The sequence below is a fragment of the Galeopterus variegatus genome, unplaced genomic scaffold (genome assembly GCF_000696425.1).
Source record: "Galeopterus variegatus unplaced genomic scaffold, G_variegatus-3.0.2 Scaffold4408, whole genome shotgun sequence".
Lineage (NCBI taxonomy): Eukaryota > Metazoa > Chordata > Mammalia > Dermoptera > Cynocephalidae > Galeopterus > Galeopterus variegatus.
The window spans coordinates 146,023-164,880 of record NW_007730519.1 but is presented as its reverse complement, the minus strand read 5'-3'; the positions used below and the strand labels follow the sequence as shown (position 1 = coordinate 164,880).

Here is an 18,858-nt window from a genome sequence, read left to right as displayed (position 1 = left end):
AAAAAAAAAAAAAAAAAAAAAAAAAAAAAAGTCATCAAATCTTTGATGACAGGTGAATTATTGAGCTCATCAAACCGATCAGTGAAATGGCTTTGCACTAATTGCTAGATGCCGAGTTCAGCCCATTTTATCTTGGTCTCGGTGTTCCTCTAATATCTATTTCTTCTACAGATGATAGTCTCTATTTGTATCCAAGTATATTTTGTAATGTTCTTTGTGCATCATTTACTTTGTCAGTGTGCATGCCTCTTTATCTTACACATACTGACTATGCAATTGTGATTGCTACTCAATCTTTCCTGTGTTACCTGCTTCTGAGGGCTCAATGCCTCTTCCTTGCTAACTGATGCAGGTGAAAGTCTGTAGCTCTCCTATTCAGAAGACTGGCCTAGTCAGAAGATTTATATATTCTCAGACACCCTGATTACCTCATTCAGGGTTGTGCAATGTGCTAGGCCCCAGAAGACACTAAGATTGCTTTGAGTGAAGCGTGTAACACACTCCACTAACTGAAAAAATGTGGGACTTTTGGAGGCCATCACCCAACATCACTCTGCAACCTACATTCTTTTTTTTTTCCCTAAAATGCAAATAGCTTCATAACATTTTTTTCTCATAAAAAGAATGCAGGCTGGGGGTGGGGGAGGGCAGAATAAAAATAACAAAAAAGTATTAAGAAAGTAAAAACCACACTCTCTCCAGGTTTCCTTTTCCGATGGCTTGTTCATTTCAGATCTGGGACTAGATTTCAGAGGAAATGGTAGACATTTATAGCTAGGAGGAGGTGGAGGGAGAGACTGCTGTCCCAGGAGCCTAGGGAAGGAAGAAGCAATTTTTCAACAAAGTACAAGTGGCTAGTAGCCCCCAGGGGAACATGCCGTCCCGTTCTGGTAATCGAAGGAAGGGAAACACAACTACAGGGAGACGGGATCAGCGAAGAAGAAAGAGTAACTAGGCCTGGTATGGGGGAGGGAATGGAGGGGGGCGGGCCCTCTTCTGCCGCACTGCTGGTGGGAGGGGAAATTGGGGACCCGAGTTGGTGGATGACGTAGCTCTCACGTGACCAAGAGCTGACGTGTGCAGAAGTCCTTCTTGTCCTGATCGTTGTTCCCGTCTGAGTACCAGCTCCCATTGCCCTGAGGGCGGGCCGGCCTGCAGCAGAGGGAAAAGAGAGGAGGAGAAGGAAATTGTCCCAGAACCCTGCAGGTCAGTGCTTGGGATATTCCATAAAGTGGGGGTGGCCGACGGCGTGGGGCGGAGACCGTCGCGGGTCCTGAGGCGCCTCCGTTGTCTTCCCACTTGCCAACCGCTTTCCAAGACATATGTCCCACCCGCAACCCATTTTGATGCTGCTAAACGGTGAGCAGGGGGGTGTTTGGGGAGGAGCCCGGAGATCGGGAGATGGAAATCTGCTGGGAACCGAGGCCCGCAATCCGGAAAGGGAGCTGTGACTTGGGTGTGGGTCCCCTAGTCCTAGGACAGTGTCGGCGGGGAAAAACTGGACATGGGGGCGGGGGTGTGAGGTGCAACGTGATGTGTCAGCAGAGCCCCGAGAGGGGTAATAGCAGTGGGAAACCTTTGACAACCAGGCCTCCGAACCAGGCCTTCGTGTTCTGGGGACTGGTCCGTCCACAAAGCACGCAGTAGCGGCTGTTTCCCGTCTTTCTGCCTGTGGCGTGTCTTCCTGACCATGGCTCTGTGTCTAGTGGGTCCAAGCCTCTCCCGGGTGGCCAGTCTTTCCGTAGGTTGCGGCACAACGACAGGCTAAAGAAGAGGAAGGAAATTAACCCCGATTGGTGAAGGTCGATTTGAGGGTAAGACCATCTGGGGACCCCAGGAGGGGCGGCTGTGGGGAGTGGGGGATAATCCAGAGTAGGTAATAATCTAGGGTCATGTCTGAGTCTGAATGTGTTTCTGTCACTCCCGGGACTGTGGCGAAGTGGCGTGCGTTGTGTGTGTGTTGGGGTGGGGTGGGGGATGGGGGTGGGGTGGATAATGACAGCAGGGAAACCTATCAGATAGTTTGTTCGTAATCCTCCTCTCTCATTAGCATAGGCTCCATGTTTTCGATCTGTCATCCTGCAGGTCTGTTGTAGCAGGTGGCACCGCTTGAAGCGAGGGAGGAAGTTTCCTTAGATCAGTAGAGGTCGGTGTGGGCGTGGGGGGCTGCCTGGAATGGGGGAGGGGCTGGAAATCAGTTGCGGTTTGGACGGGCTCCCCCAATCCTACTTTATTTTCCTTACATCCCTCCTCTTTCAGGCTAGGGAGGGGGCAGGCAAGTGCATGTTTTGGATGGCTTAGAGAGGCTAAAAAAAATCTGACAGCCTAGATGGTGAATCAGAAACGCAACAAATGAACAATCAATCCATCAAGCTTTCAGTTCTCACTGGCTTGGGTCTCTCTGCAGATCGGAAAGGTTGTTGGGCGTGGCACACCTACAGGGAAGAGAAGAAGAACAAACTGCTTGGCTTGAGAAGGTTAGTGCAAGGGTGCTGCTCCCTGGGGACGCCCGAGGTTGTGGTGACAGTCCCAGCACAGTCTGTGGACTCCATTGTCTTTATCCAGGCTTAGGGTGGGGAAGAACATGGGGTGGGGGGTAGGGAGAGGGTGAAATGAGGGGGATAAAGATTTTGTCAACAATTTGTATTTCCTACCCAGCATTCGATCACTACTCTCCGATCCCTCTGTGAAACTCCCTGCATGGGGCAACACAAAGAGAAGAGAAACTCAAACCTATTTCCTTCCTGCACTCCTAGGTCCACCTCCAGAATCAGCTATTGTGGCCTTGAAGTGGCTGAAGACGATTACCCTCCACAGGCCTGCACCCCAGCCTGAGTGACTATTCCTTGGTCCCTGCTCTTGTCAGGGACGATCACCCTCCACAGTCCTTTCACCCAAGCCCATAGCCCTCTTCCCTCAGCCTGAGTGACTACTCTATTCCTTGGTCCCTGCTCTTGACAGGGACGATTGCATGGGCTACGCCAGGAAAGTAGGCTGGGTGACTGCAGGCCTGGTGATAGGGGCTGGCGCCTGCTATTGCATTTATAGACTGACCCGGGGAAGAAAACAGAACAAGGAGAAAATGGCTGAGGGTGGGTCTGGGGATGTGGATGATGCTGGGGACTGTTCTGGGGCCCGGTACAATGATTGGTCTGATGATGATGATGACAGCAGTGACAGCAAGAGTATAGTATGGTACCCACCTTGGGCCCGTATTGGGACTGAGGCCGGGACCAGAGCTAGGGCCAGGGCAAGGGCCAGGGCTACTCGGGCACGTCGGGCCGTCCAGAAAAGGGCTTCCCCCAATTCGGATGATACTGTTTTGTCCCCTCAAGAGCTGCAAAAAGTTCTCTGCTTGGTTGAGATGTCGGAAAAGCCTTATATTCTTGAGGCAGCTTTAATTGCTCTGGGTAACAATGCTGCTTATGCATTTAACAGAGATATTATTCGTGATCTGGGTGGCCTCCCAATTGTTGCAAAGATTCTCAATACTCGGGATCCCATAGTTAAGGAAAAGGCTTTAATTGTCCTGAATAACTTGAGTGTAAATGCTGAAAATCAGCGCAGGCTTAAGATATACATGAATCAAGTGTGTGATGACACAATCACTTCTCGCTTGAACTCATCTGTTCAGCTGGCTGGACTAAGATTGCTTACAAATATGACTGTTACTAATGAGTATCAGCACATGCTTGCTAATTCCATTTCAGACTTTTTTCGTTTGTTTTCAGCTGGAAATGAAGAAACCAAACTGCAGGTTTTGAAACTCCTTTTGAATTTGGCTGAAAATCCAGCCATGAATAGAGACCTGCTCAGGGCCCAAGTACCATCTTCACTGGGTTTGCTCTTTCATAAGAAAGAGAACAAAGAGGTTATTCTTAAACTTCTGATCATATTCGAAAACATAAATGACAATTTTAAATGGGAAGAAAATGAACCTACCCAGAATCAGTTTGGTGAAGGTTCACTTTTTTTCTTTTTAAAAGAATTTCAAGTGTGTGCTGATAAGGTTCTGGGAATAGAAAGTCACCATGATTTTTTGGTGAAAGTAAAAGTTGGAAAATTCATGGCCAAACTGGCTGAGCATATGTTCCCAAAGAACCAGGAATAACTTCTTGATTTTGTAGTTTAGAAGCAACACTCATTGTAAACTATTCCTTTTTCTCCACCTTGTTTATATGGTAAAGGAATCCTTCCAGTTTCCCATTTTGAATAACGAATATCATATTGCATCATCAGTGCTGGTATTTAACCGAGTTGGTCTTCAGGTTTAAGCTGGGCGAATATCACTACTTGTTCTGAAAATATGTTTGTTGCTTTTTATCTCGCTGCCTAGATTGAAATATTTTTACTATTTCCTCTGCATAGTGATAGTGAACCAATTCATCATAAGTGAGCTCCCTTCTGTTATTTGCCTTGGTTTCATTTGTGTATCATCAAGAAAGTGTGTGCTAATGCTAGAAAGAAAAAAAAAAGAGAAAGAAAGAAAGAAGAAAAACCATCCTTGTCCTTTGGTTCATAATCTAGTTGGAGAGATAAGAAATATACAAACCAAAAGGTAGCAGAATATCTGGATCTATACCCAGTGTCAGATGTGCTCTCTCAGAACACAGAGGCAAAGGCTTTGGTGGGATATGCTAGTCAGCTAAAGCTTCTTGGAGGAGGTGGACACTGACAATGAGATCTGAATAGGGTAGGGCGGTTAGGGCATTCCATGAGACAGGAACCAGGGGAGAATGCTGGGAGAAAGTCATTAAGGAAGGAACCCACTTCCAAAGACAGGAGACAGTCTGCTTAGAGTGGAGAGTATGGGGAGTGGGAGTAAATAAAGTTGTGGAGAGCTGTTTGAATATTATTCCATTGAACACTGGCAGCCATTAAATATTTTTGACTAGAAAATAGTTGGGATCCATATAAAAGTCTCCTACTGTGCAATGTCAACGAGGATGTGGCAACATGGACCCTTTTGAACCCTGGTGGTGGCCATTTGGTAATACATATTATAAGCCTTAAAATATGTAAACCCTTTGTCCTAAGGAAGTAATTGAATAATTGGCCAAAGATTGTATGTACAAGGCAGTTCATCCCAGCACTGTCTAAGGCAGTAAAAATTGGTAACAACGTGTCTAGCACACTGGATTGGTTAAATAAATTAAGAAATGTTTACACAGTAGGATATGATAAATATGCTGATGATGAAATCTATATTGCCGGGAAAAGATATTTATCATGCATTGTTAAGTGAGAAAGGTAGGCTAGATAGCAGTATTCATAGTATGATTCCATTTTTTTGAGAATAATAAAACATATGTTTAAAAAGACACTAAAAGCTCTGGAATTATAGACACCCAAATAGCAACAGTAGTTATCTTTGGGTGGAAGGATAATGAATGATCTTTACTCTTTAACCTCTTACTCATCTATGTGTTCTTATTTACCTAAATTAATATTGATTTTTTAGGAAATTTTTGAAAAAGTGTTGGTAATGAAGCAGGTAACTGATTGGAGCATGTATTAAATGGGAAAAAAAATAGATTTAAAATGAGGTGGGTTGAAGTTTCTTCTCCAAAATAATAGATGAGTGGTGAAGATGGGACTTATCATGAGGATTAAATGAGATAATATATGTAAAGTATTTATGGTGTTCTGGCACATAGCACTTAATTAATAACGTGAGCACTGTTAATTACCAAAAATGCAGGGTTGATGGTTTTCTGGTTTACCTTTGTTTTGCTGGAGCAATCTGCCATGTTTCAGTGTCATTTAATAAATAACAATAAAGGTTAACATTTATTAAGTGACTACTGCGTAGAGTTCTGTCATTACTGCAAGGCAACTGTTAAAATAACTTCTCAAAGGAATAGATTTTCTTTATTTAAGGACTCCAAGTGTTCCCTCAGACATGATCGCACCAGTTTCCGCAACCCAGTTGGTTTGGAGATGTTATTCTGTTCTACGTATGAGGCCAGGAAGGAGTAAAATCCTCTGTTCAGTTATGATCTGGTTTTAGCTCCAGATTTCCATATATGTACTCCAATGTCTGTAGTAGTCAAAATGACCAGGGACTGGTTGGCCTAAAGTTGTTGGGTATTGTGATCCTACTAAATTGTGCACATATGGGGACTCATTTGACACAAGTTTTAAGGGTGGTGGAGTGAGGGAAAAGGGAACTAGCATTTTTCTTGCACATATTGTTGGGCGAGAAAAAAAGATTGGGGGAGAAGAGAATGAATCCATTTAAAATCAATTGAGTTTGAGGTACCTGTATGACATTCAGATGAGGATGCCGTAGTGTCATTTGACAATATTGATCTGGTGCTCAGAGGAGCGTACTGGGCTGCAAATAGGATTTGAGAGCCATCAGTGGATGGCTGATAATTGAGGACATGGGAGTGGATGTGATCCCCCAGAACGAAAGTACCAAATCAAAGAATGGAGGGCTGCAAAATGAGCTGTGTAAGGAACTGTGGCAGAAGGGGAGAGAAACAGAGAATTAAAACTGAATGTTTACACTTCCAGATACTTTTACTATCCACGTAACTATACATTCTTTACATAAAATTGGACCATACTGTAAATACATTTTCAGAGCCTGATTTAAAATTTTTCTGCTCAGAAACAGTAATAAATATTCATTGAAGACACTTGGGAAAATAGAGTCAATGAGTAGAAAGTTGTGCAAACTTTTTTTTTTCAGATGCAACCACCCTCACTTTATTTATTTTTTTACAAAATGCAAAAATACAAAATTTCATCATTTTAATTGAAACTTTTAGTTTAAAATTTGGCCACCTCCAAGCAGTTGTCAAGTTAAATACTGTAGCTCCCTGTAGGATAGACACAAAACCTTCATGCCCAAACGTTAATGCATACATTATATAGTGTGAACATTTAAAAAAATATTCAAATTGAGCCATATTGGACTTGAGATGCCAAGTGACTTTTGTTCCTGAGGTAGAAATGAGGTTGATTCGAGTAATACAAAGCCACAGTGAGGCAAGACTGGCCTGACAGGCGTCCCTCTGCTCCTTTTCTCCTCTCCTGCTTCCTTCTCATTCTTTCCTCTCCCTCCCTCGCGCCTCTATCTTGATTTCCTCCTTCAGGGAGATAATTGGTGGTAATCTCCTTGTGCTTCTGTGTCTTTTGGGGTGACCATTTAATTCCACTGACAGCATGCCATGCATCAGTGGTCATTTCATAAGAGTAATAATTGTCATTGCTGTGGTAATCGGATGACCCTGGGTGTGGCTGGATGCCAAGAGTTCTGAGAACCCTTGTTGAACAGAACAGAGACTTGAGAAGGAGCTAGTCCTAGCTTGGCACAGCCGTATGCGCACTACATGCACTTTTGAAGTCCCACACCTGGTATGATTTAGACCAAATAGCCCAGACTTTGGTAACGTGCTGTGTGACACAGGTGTGTGACTGCCTGGTCCCGTGTGCGAAGCTCATGTTCCAGTGTTTTCACCTAGGAGGCTGCCACTCTCAATCATTTTGGGAAGGGCAAAGTTGTAGGCTGTGGGACAGTGGCTGTGATTGTGGTGGCTCATGGGGGCAGGGAGGAGGCAGTGTCCTCTCTTTGAGAGGATGGCAGCTCCTGGGAAACCGAGGAAGTTAGAAACTCAGAGGATATCCTGCTATTTTGGTTTTGTTCTCATCTAATACTTTTAGGAATGTAAGTGGGTCTATCCCAGTCCAAATGTGTTCAAAGGCAATTTTACAAAGATGGAGCTCAGTTCTGTTATAAATTGCCACCCAAAGCATAATATTTTAAGGCTCAGGAAACTGTTTTTTCTTTTATTCATATTTTGCCTACCTTGTTTCAAAAGAGATTCCAAGTGTAGGCTTAGCAAATTGATGTGGTTCAAGCAAATTTTATGTTTATGGCTCTCTTTGGTTAACTTCTCTGCTAAGTTCCCTTGAGGATGGCTTTTTAAATATGATTAATATTATTTTCAGTGCTGGCCTTTTACATTAATTTTACATCGCATCCCAGGCTTAAGGTTTTCTCCAGTTTCTCTGCTTCAACTGTGACTCTTCCTTGCCTTGAGCCCAGAGCTATCTCACTGCCATCCTGTGGTCCCTGGTCTGCCCTGCCCTGAGGAGGTGGTATTAGGCAGGAGAAGTGGTACTTTTCAGAGTGGTATACCTCCATGCTTGACCCTCTCCACTGAGGCCTTCTCAGGCCTGTGTTAAGGGCTTGGGCAACGTGTGTGTTTAGGGATGGGTGTGGGGGGAGGGAGAAAGAGAGAGGTGGGGAGGAAACCTCATTGGTGGGGTAACTTTATCCTGACAGGTTCATGCAAGTGTAACTCGACCCATTGAGAGTGGGCTGTCAGTCTCTGGCCCCATTGGCCATTCACATTTTAAGAAGTGAAAGAGTAGGTGTAATAAAAGCATATTTGTTTGGGCATAGAGCCTCCTCAATTACTGAGCATGTTTAAGATCCCAGAGGATACACCATGTTATCAAATGGGGTAAGATTTACTTTTCAAAAATTTTAAAATTGACACATTGTAACTGTACATATTTATGTGGCACAATTTGATGTTTCAATACATATATGTTGTATAATGATCAACTCATAGTATTTAGCATATCTGTCACCTCATGCATTTACATTTCTTTATGGTGAGAACATTCAAAAGCCTTCCTTCTAGTTATTTTGCAATTTATGATACCTTACTATTAACCATCGTCACCCTACTGTGTAATAGAACACTGGAACTTTGCTTTGGGTGAATCTCCCCTAACTAACTGTTACTTTGTATCCATTGACCAACCTCTCCCAACTCTTTCCTCTTCTCTCCCTTCCCTAGTCTCTGGTAACCACTGTTTTACTCTCTGTTTTTATGAGATCAACTCCCTCCCTCTCTCTGTTTTTTAAATTCCACATTGAGTGAGATCATGTGGTGAATGTCTTTCTGTGCCTGGCTTATTTCACTTAACATGGTGTCTTCCAGGTTTATCCATGTTGTTGCAAATGACAAGATGTCATTCTTTTTTATGGTTGAATAGTATTCCGTTGTTTATATATACAACGTTTTCTTTATTCATTCATCTGTTTTTGGACAATTGGGTTGATTCCATGTCTTGACTATTGTAAACAGAGCTGTAATAAACATGGAAGTGCAGAAATCTCTTTGACATACTAAAGTCATTTCCTTTGGATATATACCCAGTAATGGGATTGCTTGGTGATATGGTAATTCTATTTTTAAATTTTGAGGAATTTTCACACTGTTTTCCATAGTGGCTGTACTAATTTACAATCTCACCAACAGTGTTTTAGTGTTTCCTTTTGGGGCAATTTCCTTAAAAAATAAAAAAGGATAGTTTATGTTACTGTAGGAAATATAATTATCAAGCTGACAAGGTTCTTAGTGTCTGCTGCTCAGCACATTCCCTACCTAAGATCAATCTATATTAGAAACCAAGCTATCATAGGAGGTTATTTGTTTAGTGCTCAGGGAACTCAGCCACCTTAGCTAGATGTTGGAGACCTCAAAGTAGAACCTGGTGCATCCGTCTCTGCTATGAGGATTGACTTGTTGCTGATATCCAATACTTGTATTCAAAAACTAGAGCACATTTCTATTTGGACACAACTATAAATTTTGTCTGCCTAGATGCTCTTTGGCAGAGGCAGAGCATTAATGGATACTGATGACTATTAAATTTTATGACTGTTAAGATATGTGGACAAATTGGCTATCAAACAATGTTTGATATATATACTTTTTATAGCAATGTGATTCATTCTGTTTTTAAAGAAACTTTATTTTATTTTTAATTGGTAAATAGTATATATTTATGGGGTACAATGTAATGTTATGACACATATACACACTGTGAAATGATTAAAACAGGCAAATTAACATATACATTACCTCTCATACTTATCATTTCTTTGTGGTGAGAACATTTACAATGTACTGTTTTTAGCAATTTTGAAATACATAATACATTATTATTAACTATAGTCACTATGCTGGGCAATAGATCACTAGAATGTATTTCTCCTGTCTACCTGAAACTTTGTTTCCTTTGATTAACATCTCCCTTTTCCCCAATCCCTATTCTACTCTCTACTTCTGTGAATTCTACTTTTTTAGATTCTGCATATAAGTGAGAACGTTCAGTATTTGTGTTTCTGTGCCTGACATATTTCACTTAGCGAAATGTCCTCTAGGTTCTTCCATGTTGTCACAATTGACAGAATTTCCTTTTCTTTTTCTTTTTTTTTTTAAAAAAAGGATGAATAGTATTCCATTGTGTATATGAATCAATTTTCTTTATTCATTCATCCATTGATGGATACCTAGGTTGTTTCCATATCTTGACTATTGTTAATAATGGTGCAATGAACAGGAGAATGCAGATATCTCTCTGACATACTGATTTCAATTCCTTTGGATAAATACCCAGATGTGGGATTGCCAGATTATATAGTAATTCTATTTTCAGTTTTCTGAGGAATCTCCATACTGTTTTCCATAATGTCTGTACTAATTTACATCCCCACCAACAGCGTGCAGGGTTCCTTTTTCTTTACATCTTCACTAATGCTTGTTATCTTTTATCATTTTTTTTTAGGAAATTTATTTTTTAATTGAAAGCTATTGATTGGACATATTTATCGGGTACAGAGTTATATTTCAATACATGTATACAATTGTGTGATGATCAAATCAGGATAATTAGCATATTTACTACAGCAAAACTTTATCATTTCTGGTGGTAAGAACATTTGATCACCTCTCTTCTAGCCATTTGAGAACATATAATAAATTATTGTTAATTATAGATGCCTAGCACTGCTGTACGTGACTAGAACTTATTTTTCCTACCTAGGTGTAATTTTGTGCCTATTAACCAACCTCTCTCTATTCCTACTCCTTCCTCCCCTTCCCAGCCTCTAGTAACTGTGATTCTACTCTCTACTTCTAAAAGTTCAACTTACTTTTTTTTTTAGCTCCTACATATGAGTGAGAACATGCAGTATTTATCTTTCTGTGCCTGACTTATTTCACTTAGCATAATGTCTTTTAGATTCATCCATGTTGCCACAAATGACAAGATTTCATTCTTTTTTATGGCTGAGTAGTATTTCATTGTGTATATATACCACATTTGCTTTATCCACTCATCTGTCAATGAACATATAGGTTGATTCCTTTTCTTAGCTATTGTGAATACTGATGAAATGAACAAAGGGGTGCAGATACTCTTCAGTATGATGATTTCCTTTTTTGGCGATAAATACCTAGCAGTGGGATTATTGGATCACATGGTAGTTCTATTTTTATGTTTTTGAGGAACCTTCATACTGTTTGCCATAATGGCTATACTAATTTACACTCCCACCAACAGTGTGAAAGAGCTCCCCTTTTCTCCACGTCCTTACCAGCATTTGTTATTCTCCACCTTTTTGATTATAGCCAGTCCAATTGGCATGAGATGATATCGCATTGTGGTTTTGATTTGTATTTCCCTGATGACTAGTGATGTTGAGCATTTTTTCATGTACCTGTTGGCTGTTTGTATGTCTTCTTTTGAGAAATGTCTATTCAGGTCCTTTGCCCATTTTTTAATTAGGTTATTTGTTTTCTTAGTATTGAGTTGTTTGAGTTCCTTACATATTTTGGATATTAACTTTTTATAAGACAAATGATTGCAAATATATTCTCCCAATCTGTGAGTTGTCTCTTCACTCTGTTCATTGTTTTCTTTGCTGTGCAGAGGCTTTTTAGTTTGATGCAATCCCATTTGTCTATTTTTGCTTTTGTTGTGGGGTCATGTCCAAGAAATCTTTTCCCAGACCAATGTCGTGGAGATTTCCCCCTTGTTTTCTGAGAGAGATACACTCTTACAGCAGGAGAAGACTACCATATTTGCATTGCATTCCCCTTTCTGGATTTTTTTATGAGAAATAATACCTCGTTATTAATTTTTGTAAAAACCTGAGCAAAAATTGTCTCATTTTTAGTTATTTTTCCCATTTTTAGTCCTTTGTTTACTAAAATGTGATTTTAACTGTGTTCACGCTAATTCTGTGGCCTTCTTTTAATAAGCTATAATAAAATTCCAGACCTAGTGAAATGGGTTCATAAAATAAAACTTTTAATATTTATTTTCTTTCATCATTTAAAATGAATTCAAGTGGATTTTCTTTTTGGTATTAGAAAAGATGGAATATAGAGAAGACTGAATAAAACAAGCAATACTTACAATGTTTTATAGATCTTGAATCCATTCAAACTGATTTGGAGAGCAAATGTTTATAATAAGTTATTATTTATCATCATTAATCATCACATCTTGTTAGGTAGGTCCATATAATCTGTAGCCCAAAATCATAAATGTCAAATTGCACCATGTCACTTATGAAAATTCAATTAATTCTGGCTGCTTTTCTTCTGGTACAATGGTAAATCTTTGTATTATGAATGTCATAGCTTGTGAATATTATAAATATATGCCATAAACATAAAGTCACATTTGTTTAAGTGACTATGGTTACAGTTGGGGAGTACTTAAAAGATCCTGGAATTGTTTTTCAGCTGTTTTTTAACTACTGATAGAAGTCCCAGATATATTAGTTTCCACTTAGAAAGGGAAAAAATTAGCATCTGGGGAAGAAGGCCATATTATAGCCTCTGCATTTAAGGACAGGATTTTGTATCAAACTAACCATTTGACTACAACTCTTAGATGGATTTGGAAGTTACCAGCACTCTGAGAGTTTATTTTTCACAATGAATTCTATTTTGATCTTCTTTATTGTGTTTTCGTAAACCATAGAAGTAAAACATGTTTATTAAAAATTTAAAAAGGTGGGGCCGGCCGGGTGGCGCACTGGAGAGTGTGCCGCTTGGGAGCGCGGCGGTGCTCCCACCGAGGGTTTGGATCCCATGTGGAGACTGGTTCCCGCTCACTGGCTGAGCGCAGTGCGGGCACAACACCGAGGGTTGCGATCCCGTTGCTGGTCCCCGGTACGGTCGCGACACCGAGGGTTGCGATCCCGTTACCGGTCAGTAAAAAAGACAAAAAAGGAAAAAAAAAAATTAAAAAAGGTAAATATATATAGTTTGATGTAAAAATTGCCCTCTTCCTTTCTATCTTTGTATAGTTACTTACTATTACCAGTCTGATGATTTCTATGTGTATACAAACATAAATAGATGTTATACATACTCACATTTGTAACAGAAAATCAACTCACAGTTCAGGCATTGTTCTATTTTGCACCTTTTTTCACTTACAGTACATCATATGTATCTTTCCATGCACATCTTACCTCATTTAACTTTGTTCATAGTGTCTTTCTCTATAGATAATCCATTTTCAGGTAGTCATATCCCTCAGCCTTTCTCCCTATGGCTTCTGGGTTTTGGGTCATGTTTAGGCAGACCTTTCCCACCTTGTGATCATAAAATAATTTTTATATTTTCTTCAAGTTTTTAAAAATAGCTGTGTGTGTGTGTGTTTCTTTTTAATCCTTCTGGTATATAGTTTTGTGTACGTTATTAACTAGAGATGTGATGTTACTTCTTTTTCCTAGCCTCAAACATTGAATATGCTGTAGTGGATTGATTGAATTATGTTCCTCAAAGTCCATATATTAGAAGCTTAATCCCCACTGTATGGTAACTGAAAGGTGAGTCCTTGAGGAGGTGATTAAGTTAATGGTTTAATGGTGGTCTTGGATGTGGTTCTGAGGGCTTTAAAAGGAGAGTGCAGAGGAGCTCTCTCTGCTCCACCATATTCTTCCGTGTGAAACCCCTGCATTGCTGTAAAGCCACCACCAAGGAAGACTCTCACCAGATGTGTTCCCTGGACTTTGGAACTTCTAGCCTCAGAAACTGTAAGAGATAAATTCCATTTTCTTATAAATCACCCAGTTTCAGATATTTATATTATAAGCAACAGAAATGGATTAATACATATGCCATCCTTTCCTCAACTTTGTCAAGACCTTTCATACACTGTTAGTCATAGATTATTTACAAAATGTTGTTTTTCTCTGTAAATAAAAATATCGTTGCTCTGTTTGCTATCTTTGATGTATGATCTACTGAACACTGTTGGAGAAGTCCTATATCATAGAACTTGTTTTATTAAAGATGAAATTAATAGTATTGGGTTGTGATACCAGTAATTCATTGTGTCATGGGTGTATTATGAAGACATTTGAAACACCGAGAGGATAAATAAAATGCACTTTGGTCTATGAAAAAGGCACAATTTGTCCCTTACATAAAATGGTGTAGTATTTCCATATAACCTATGCACATTCTCCCATATCCTTTAAGTCATCTCCAGATTATTTCTAATACCTAATATGATGTAAATGCTGTGTAAAGAGTTGTTTACTGCAGTATTTTTTATTTGAATTATTTTTATAGTTGAATTGGCATTATTTCTTTTTTCCTGAATCTTTTTTTTTTTTTGAACCGTGGTTGGTTGTATCCATGGATGCCAAACCCATGGATACAAAGGGCCAACTAAATACTAGTCTCATAAAGTGCATTGGAAAGCATTGATTTTTTCTATTCTATGGAAGAGTTTGTATAAAACTTGGGATTATCTGTTCTATGTGAGTCTGGTTTTTGGGGGGACAGGGGACTTTTAAGCTACTGATTTAATTTCCTCAGTGGCTATAGTAACTTTTGGGTTTTCTGTGTCTTTTTTTTTTTCCTTTTTGTCATTTTTTCGTGACCGGTAATGGGATTGCAACCCTCGGTGTGGCGTCTGCACCGCGCTCAACCAGTGAGTGGACCGGTCTCTATATGGGATCCGAACCCTCGGCGGGAGCGCCACTGCGCTCCCAAGCACCGCACTCTACCCAGTGCGCCACCGGGCCGGCCCCTCTGTGTCTTTTTAAGCCAGTTTTGGTAAGTTCTGTTTTCCAAGGAATTCATCTATTTTATCCACATTTTCAAATTCATCATCATAAAGTTAATCATAGTATTCTCTTATCTGTGGTAATCACTGCTTATTCATTATTACATCCTCTTGTTTATTGCCAATATTTTTTTTGCACCTTTTTTTTGATTTGTTTTTTAGTCTCACCAAAGGCTTGCCTTTTTATTATACCTTTTGAGGGCCAAGTTTTGGTTTTGTTGATTCTATCAAATGTATTTTTGTTTTCTTTTTCATCTATTTTTGCTCTTTTTCATTCTACTATTTTTAGGTTTATTTTGTTGGTCTTTTCCTAACTTTTAATTTGGACGCTTAGCTCATTAATGTTTAGCCCTTTTTTCTAGTCTAACAAAATTTAAAAAGAAAATGACAGCTATATGAGATACAATTCACATGCCAAACAATTCACCTATTTAAAGTATACACTTCCATATTTGTAGTATGCTCACAGAGCTGTGCAAACACCACCAGAATCAATTTTAGAAAATTTTAATCACCCCGAAAAGAAACCCTGCCCCCATTAGCTGTCACTCTCCATCTCTCCTCTCCTGCCCCTCCAGCCATCATCAGTCATTATTCTAGTTTCTGTCTCTGTAGATTTGCCTATTCTGGACATTTCATATAACATAAAAATTTAATGCCATATATTTCCCCTTGAAATATTGTTTTTATTGAATTCCACAGACTTCGATATTTAGTATTTTCATTATTGTTCAGTTTTCAGCATTTTAAAATTCACTTATGCTTCTTTTGTAAAACCCATGAATTATTAAAAAGCATGTTTTAAAATTTTCAAACACAGTTTTTTCAATGTTATCTTGTTATTTATTTCTGTTCTAATTGTATTTTTCATCAGATAAGGTGATATTTATAATACTGATTTTTGGAAACTTGTCAAGACCTGCTTTATGGCCAAGTTCATGATTAATTATTGTAAATGCTCTATGCATACTTGAGAAGAAAGCATATTCTTCTATTGCTGGGTGCAGGATCCTTTATATGTCCATTAAATCAGCTTGTTGATCACATTGTTCACTGTTCTACATCTTTACTATTTTTGTTCTCTTTGTTCTTTAAATACTTTAGAGAAGTATGTTGAATTATCCCATGTGATTGTTAATTTGTTCATTTCTTTTTATAGTTCCATAACATTTTTGTTTATATATTTTGAGATTAATTTATTAAATACTCACAAATTTAGAAACTTTTTGGTGAATTGAACTCTTTATCATCATTTAAAAAACTTTTACTTTGAAATAATTATATATTTACAGGAAATTGCAAGGATAGTACAGAGAGGTCTTCTGTACCCTTCACACAGTTCCCCCCAGTGTTTGCATCTTACACAACTGTAGTACAATATCAAAATTAGGAAACTGACATTGGCACAAAATGTGTCATATAGTTCTATGCCATTTTATCACACCACTGCAACCAATATATCCTTTGTGCTATCCTTTCTATTTCACACCACTCTCCACTCCACCATCCCTAACCCCTGGCAACCACTAATCTGTTCTCCATCTCTATAATTTGTTTACCTTTAAAATGTTGTATGGAATCATACAGTATGTAACTTTTTGAGATTGTTTTTTTCCCACTAAGTGTAATGCCCTGGAGATCCATCCAAGTTGTTATGTGTGTCAATAGTTCATTTCTTTTTATTGCTGAATATTATTTCATGATGTAGATGTAACACAGTGTGTTGAAACATTTATCTATTCTTTATTTTTAATAATACTTTCTGTCTTAAAATCTATTTTGTCTCATATACACTTGGCTATACCAGCTTCCTTTTGGTTAGTGCTTGTACGGTATAACGTATTCTATCCTTTTGCTTTCAAAGTTTCAGCATGCTCATTCTTTAGCATGTAGCTGAATTTTAAAAATCTGATTATATCTTAAAAGATATAGTTAAAACTAGTGAGTTTAGCCCATTTTCAATTATTGTGACTACTAATACATTTGAGCTATGTACTTTCTATTTGTCTTTCTTTTTTGAGGCTTCGCTTTTTGCATTTCTTAGCCTTTTTTTGGATTTTGCTCTTTGTGCAAATATAATGAGAAATAGCTCATTATACACGCTATTTCTATTATTTTAGTGGTCACTCTTGAAGTTTTACCACTTATATCTAACTTAAGTCTGAAGCTAATTAATATATTATTGATACATCAGCAGTAGGTGAGATCCCAGGTGCAATTAATTTGTACTGACCTAAACTTATGTTCTTAGTCAGGCACACTCAAAGTCTGTCTATAATTCTCCTCTTTGTTTAATATTGCAATATCACTCTCAGACCTAGGTATTTTCATATTTTAAATATGAGTTTTCGTGGGAGCATATCAGGCAAATTGCTATTTTCCTTATAAGCAGGGCACAGAGGGAACTATTTTCAAAAAGTCCAAAGAGGGTCAGGATTTTCCAGATCTCCTATTTTGGTTGCCAGTGTTCCCAGTTTCCCTAAAAAAACCTGGTAAGGTGGTGAATTCAACTAATATTACAATTAAGTAATTGACAAGGCTGATTTCTAAACTCTTTCTTCAAGAGGTCTCTAATAACTTTAAGCGGAAAGGGATTCTTGAAGTAGGACTTCCTAATTACTCTCTATATTTTTTTATCTCTTAACATTGAATTCCATGTTTAAGCCTGCTCGTTGTATTCACTGGAAGTTGTTCAGTGTCCTTAGAAACAAATATCTGATCCCACTCAATTCCTCTTCTCCATGAAATTGTTCTATAGGAGCAACTACCTTGTCACCTAGAACCAAGAGTCGGAGAGAAATCACTCAGTTAATTGTAGGCTATTAGTTTTCAATCCCAGATTGTCGAAGGAAGTCTTATTTGCACTTTGCCCATCTCAACGCAAATATCCCACGTTTTCTCGAGACTCTATTGCTTACTGCCCCATTTCTGGTCTTACTCTTAGTCTGTAACCTTTTGCTTAAGCACACACTGGGATTTAAGGAAAGATATTGTGATATGTCTTACAAGTAATGGAAAAGTTGAATAACATGGCCCGATAAAGGGCTGAAATAAATCCAGCTCCAGGGACCCCAAGAGCAAAAATCTGTATCACTTCATCCTTGTGCTCTGCCACTAAAATGACAGACCTGTATTTTCAGTTCTTTCACTTGCACTTATTGCACTTATAAGGTCATGTTCTCAAAAAAAAAAAAAAAAAAAAAAAAAAAAAAAAGACACGACTGCTTCCTGATCCAATTGTTTATCCAAACCTGTAAATTAAAGCAAGAAAGACAAAACTATTCAGTGTAAACACAGTTGTGAGAATTGTCCAATTAACCCATGCCCTGGATACATAATATAAGAGGTAAAAACTATAGTACAGAATGTATAAAGAATGTTTCAGCAGTCACATTTTAGGAATAATAGAACACTGTATGAGTATAGCTGGTGCTCCATTCTTGGTGCCTACTGTTATTATTTTACTAAGTTAAATCTTTCAAAGAACTACTCTTTTAAGTGTCAGCCACCTGGACTATGCTGTTGATCTTCCACATGTGCTGTGATTTACAACACAGAACCCCAGACTTTAGAAAATGAAATATTTGCTTAGTGTGTGATTCTTAGCTCATTCACAAGGCTAGACTCCACATCTCTGTATGGGAATAGGTTTCGCCTGAAGGGGATGGAATTTCCCACTGAAAATCAGAGCAAAGGAAGATGGTTGAATTACCTTAATAGCTGGTATCAAGCCAAGAGACATTGATGCATACATCTTCAATATATGAGCTCAACACCTCTGACCCACCCAGAAGAAGACATCACCTTACCAGGACTGACATCTTTTCAAGTTCTCCTTATTAAGGGTTAAAAAATCTTGGGTCTAGCCTTACTCGGAGTCATCTTGTTGCACAGCAATGATATTCTTTATGAAATGGCCATGGGTTCAAGATCATGTGAGTTACAATGGTC

At 38.8% G+C, this 18,858-nt stretch overlaps 1 protein-coding gene across 3 annotated transcripts; it reads left to right on the top strand.

Moving 5' to 3' along the window:
- The first annotated feature begins 1,095 nt into the window (after window positions 1-1,095).
- Window positions 1,096-5,801, top strand: ARMCX3 (armadillo repeat containing, X-linked 3). 3 transcript variants are annotated; one of them, XM_008587513.1, is made up of 5 exons: window positions 1,096-1,206; window positions 1,735-1,814; window positions 2,086-2,146; window positions 2,408-2,477; window positions 2,757-5,801. In XM_008587513.1, exon 5 carries the CDS (start codon window positions 2,972-2,974, stop codon window positions 4,109-4,111), a length of 1,140 nt encoding a protein of 379 aa, XP_008585735.1. In that variant the 5' UTR covers window positions 1,096-1,206; window positions 1,735-1,814; window positions 2,086-2,146; window positions 2,408-2,477; window positions 2,757-2,971; the 3' UTR covers window positions 4,112-5,801. The 3 variants fall into 3 exon arrangements, with proteins under 3 accessions (XP_008585735.1, XP_008585734.1, XP_008585733.1); XM_008587512.1 differs by having other exon boundaries at window positions 1,707-1,814; XM_008587511.1 differs by lacking the exon at window positions 1,096-1,206 and having other exon boundaries at window positions 1,273-1,814.
- The last annotated feature ends 13,057 nt before the right edge of the window (window positions 5,802-18,858 follow it).